This window comes from Macadamia integrifolia, chromosome 6, assembly GCF_013358625.1.
Source record: "Macadamia integrifolia cultivar HAES 741 chromosome 6, SCU_Mint_v3, whole genome shotgun sequence".
NCBI lineage: Eukaryota > Viridiplantae > Streptophyta > Magnoliopsida > Proteales > Proteaceae > Macadamia > Macadamia integrifolia.
In genome coordinates this window covers 30,640,145-30,644,728 of record NC_056562.1, presented here as the reverse complement: position 1 = coordinate 30,644,728, position 4,584 = coordinate 30,640,145, and the positions used below count along the sequence as shown (strand labels likewise).

The following is a 4,584-nucleotide window of genomic DNA, read 5'->3' as shown; positions in this document are numbered from 1 at the left end:
AAAAAAGAGTGAGAGAGAGAAGAAGAAATTACCCTTTCAACTAACCATAAATTTATCCCAGAAGACGTTGCATAACATCTGTAATAGTATGGTAGCATTATGCAATCCAGGATTCTCTATAGGTATACTGGCATACCATCCTGATGCATTGCCTGAACACCATAAATGGTAATTACAGTATAACCACAAACTATTTAACATTACATAAAGTACTTCTAAAACTAAAGCTATGTACCCAAAATACCCCTGCAGGTACCACTATGCACTAATACAATAGGAACGATCTTAACAGGAAATTCCTGGTATGCAAGATTAGTTTGAAGTAAACTGAGGAATATAGCAGGAAAAGGAATGGAGAAAAAAGGAGGCATGGTTGGGAGAATCACAATTCTCTCTTCATTCTTCTGTCTCTCTTGCTGTTTTTCTTCCCTTCCCCTTCTTTCTTTAGAAAGAATATATTTGAAAACAGAAGGGAGAAGAAATTTACAGCTAAGTTTATGTTGGGCCTTTTCAAAAGACATAAATGCCCAAATGCAAAATAAAGTAAAATGTTACATAGAACCATTATTTTGCATAGGGTCAGATACACTTGTGCATCCTTTCCTTTTGTCTAGGGGTGTATTGTCCTTGTATATATATTTATATATATATTTTTTTTTTTGAGAGAAAGAACCTTGCCATTCTGGTGTTGCCTATGCCCAGACACAGGCGGGCACGAGAAGACCATGCTGCCCCCTGCCCCTTGTGCTGAAGATGCTCCCACGCGCCCTACCATTGGTCCCATGCGCTATTGTTGTCTACACCAGATAGCAGGGTTCTTTCTCCCATTTTTTCCCCTGTGCCGCCTTTTTACTCCCCTTGCCAAATAATTAAAGTTGGTTTCTTGGCGAATCAGAAAAAAAAAAGGGGGAGGGGGGATTTGTTACGTGATCTAACGGCTGCTACATTTTGGCAAATTAAACTTTCGGATTTATGAGGAAATGTGCTTATTTTATTCCATTTTGTTGTGGTTAGTGCAGCTTTCAGCTGGATGTGAAGTCCAAACAGTTTCAACTAGGTTATCCAATTTAAAGTAGAGCATACTCCATTTGTATTTGGTATATAGGATAAGATCCTTGGTGCAAATGTATCAAATAAATGCCAATTTAGCTTCAACTTGGCATATTTCCAATATGTTGTTTGTATTGTGAAGTTCCATTTGGTATTTTCGTTCCTTCTTAGGCAGTTGCACAAGAAGTTAACGAGATAATGAAGATGGTTACAAATGAGAGCAAGAGAAAGAGGATAGAAGGATATGATCCTAAATTTAGAAATGATCAGAATGCAGTAGTTCTTTTCCTGTTTTATGGCATTTATCTTAGTTTCTTATACAGCCATGCAAAGGGAACCCAAGTGCAGGTTCATGAGTATATATGTATGTGTGTGTGTAAAAGTTATTTGTGATAAATTAATGTAATGTGACTGATTGTAATTCTTAATGGTCTCTCGATGAGAATGATTTGGAACTGATTTAGAGTCTTGATGTACAGCGTGCTTTCACCTGTCCTCAACATGCCAATTTCTGAGTCTCGGAGACAGAGGGTGTTGGTTGTTTCTTCTGTTCTTTATTCTGAGGTTAGTTCCGACTATGCTAGTTTGATTTATTTTCTAAACTATTTTTCTTGCTTCTACACCCCCCTTTCACCCTCCCCTCTCCCGGGTTATTATCTGTGATTTCCTTAAATCTTTTTGTGATGGCTGAACCTTGCATCCATTACTTCCTCCATCCTAGAATGATTGTCCTCTTTAGAAAAAATCATTTTCTATGGAGTGGTTAAACATTGAGGGTCCACTTATTTTCCAATATTATCCATGCTTCTTTTCTATTTAGAGATTCCTTATCCATTTATTTTCCAAAATTTGAATTTTGGTAACAAATGACAGCAGGTAATGTCTTAATCTTGTTAAAAATCCATTATTATTATTTTTAGAGGAGACAAACAATTTGGATCATTATAAAATGGAAAAGGATGGTGCTTGTGGGTTGGAGGAGAAATACTTATTTCATCCAAAAATAGATGCTGCAGTTATCCTGCTTGTAGATAATTGTTATTCAAAATTTTCTTTTAACGAGTTATATGTGCAGGTGTGGCATGCAGTTAGTAAGGACAAGAAACCTCTTCGTAAACAGTACATGGAGGCCATTTTACCACCTTATGTTGCCATTCTGAGGCGATGGCGTCCCCTTTTGGCGGGAATTCATGAGCTTACTTCTCCTGATGGTGTAAATCCCCTCATGGTTGATGATCGTGCTTTGGCAGCAGATGCACTTCCGCTTGAGGTGATAAAAAACAACATCTCCATCTTTCTTTTCATCACATGTGACTTTGGGTTGTGGGATTTTCTCGCTATGACAATGTGTTGCAGTGTAAGCATGACAAATAGATACAATATGCACAAGAAGAAAAATCGAGAGTTTGTTTACTTGCTGAACAACTCCAGGATAGAACCACACTGCTGTTCAACCTTCAAGAAGGAAGAAACTTGATTGTTTTCTATAGAAAATTGTGGAAACTGATTGACAAAAGGCCATAAGTAGTCTTGCATGTTTCTGATTATAATTTTATGCCCTGATTTTTTCATACTGCATTGTTTGAGATATTCTAGATAAATTCGTTTCAGGCTGCTCTTTCCATGATATCCCCAGGCTGGGCTGCTGCTTTTGCATCTCCTCCTGCTGCAATGGCATTGGCGATGATTGCTGCGGGAGCCACTGGTGGTGAAGCTGTAACACCTGTAACAACTAAACAGCTTTTTAGGCGTGACACATCGTTAATAGAGCGTAAAACAGTTAGAATTCACAAATTCTCAAGCTTTCAAAAGCCTTTAGAGACACCTAACATTAAAAAAACACCGGCTGTTCCCAAGGACAAAGCAGCTGCAAAGGCTGCTGCTTTGGCAGCTGCACGTGATCTGGAGAGGAGAGCAAAAATTGGTTCTGGAAGGGGTTTGAGTGCTGTAGCAATGGCCACATCAGCACAAAGGAGGAGTGTGAGTGATATGGAGCGTGTTAAGAGGTGGAATATGTATGAAGCTATGGGGACTGCCTGGATGGAATGCTTGCAGTCAGTTGGTACAAAATCAGTTTCAGGGAAAGATTTGAATGCTCTATTCTATAAATATGTTGCAGTCCTTGTTACGAGTTTTGCTTTGGCAAGAAACAGGCAACGGTCAGAGGTATGGGTACTTTAATGTTTCTCATCTTTATTATGTCTTCAATCTTTGGTCTAATGGAGTAAACCTTTAACCCTTCTGCAGATTGACAGGCGTGTACAAGTTGATGTAATAGGTCGGCATCGTCTGTCAACTGGAGCTCGTGCTTGGCGCAAACTCATACATTACTTGATTGAGTTGAAAGGTCTTTTTGGACCTTTGGGAGAGCATCTATGTAATCCAGAGCGTGTATGTTCCCAGATAATTTGTTCTGCAGTAACACCTGTTCAACAATTTTTATTGATGGAGGCAAAGCTGGCATATTTTTTAAATTAGTGGGTCAAATTTTCTCAGGTTTTCTGGAAATTAGATACCATGGAAAGTTCTTCAAGGATGAGAATATGTTTAAGAAGGAACTACAGAGGGTATGATCGTTTGGGTGCAGCTGCTAACTATGAAGAGAATCTCCGATTGAAACATAATCAAGAGAATGCCGTATCAACTTCTACTACCTCTATATTGGTGGCAGAAGCAATATTAATGGAGCAAGTAAATGAGGATCATGAACACACAGAAACTGATAATTTGGAGTGTAGAACACATGATAGGGAACAGAGGGTGGACAATCAGCAGAGTCCGTCTTCAACCTTTGAGCAACCTGTACAGATTGCACTGGAATCTGTTAATGCTCAAGTTAGTGACCGAGATTTAGTCCAAAATATGTCAGATGTTGCACCTGGGTATGTTCCTGGTGAACTTGATGAAAGAATTATTCTCGAACTTTCTTCGTCGATGGTAAGACCATTGAGAGTAATACGAGGAACGTTCCAAGTAAGTTTAATGTGTCGTTCTGAGATGAGATTTCTTCAGTTATATCTGTGGTTTACATTAGTCAATTTTAGACTTGGATATAAATTGCCAGAAACTGTAGTCAAACACATCTGAAAAAAGTGACAAGTCAATCCAGTTTATTTTGTATGTTATGAAACACGTTTCTATTATGAAATGTGTAATTTAATAACATAGAAATAATTTACCTAAAATATGGTATATACGAGAGATTTGTCATTGGTAACTATTAATAGTTGAGAGCATGAGATTAATGATTGGTTGAATGGTTGGTCAAAGTTCAAGAAGTGTTGGTGGGAAATGAAATCCTCTTTCTGTGCCAGGATAGGGGTTGATTTGTAGTTCTGTCCTGGTCTTTTCTATTTTTATCTTTCATGTTTCTTCTATGGTTAACTAGTATTGGTTCTTGAGTTTACGATAGGGTGACATGGTGTTGCTCTTTTCTTCTATGAGATTGGACAGTAGTCTTTATCTGGAGTGGGAGTACAGTCTGGTGTCTAACATGGCTAGACCTTCATTGATCACAAAAAGAAAAAAAAAAAA

The 4,584-nt window shown here is 38.2% G+C and overlaps 1 protein-coding gene across 7 annotated transcripts in view; it reads left to right on the top strand.

Annotated features, from left to right (window-relative positions):
* Positions 1-4,584, top strand: part of LOC122081718 (BEACH domain-containing protein C2-like) — a 91,184-nt gene that overhangs the window by 30,025 nt on the left and 56,575 nt on the right. For 6 of the 7 annotated variants that reach the window (XR_006141173.1, XM_042648932.1, XM_042648928.1 and 3 more), the window contains 5 exons: positions 1,530-1,614; positions 2,126-2,320; positions 2,662-3,216; positions 3,298-3,441; positions 3,547-4,023. Coding sequence is in view for 6 of the 7 variants with exons in the window: in XM_042648932.1 (XP_042504866.1) it covers positions 1,530-1,614; positions 2,126-2,320; positions 2,662-3,216; positions 3,298-3,441; positions 3,547-4,023 (1,456 nt within the window). In the remaining variant the exon portion in view is untranslated. The remainder of the gene's footprint in view (positions 1-1,529; positions 1,615-2,125; positions 2,321-2,661; positions 3,217-3,297; positions 3,442-3,546; positions 4,024-4,584) is intronic. The other variant, XM_042648931.1, reaches the window with a different exon arrangement.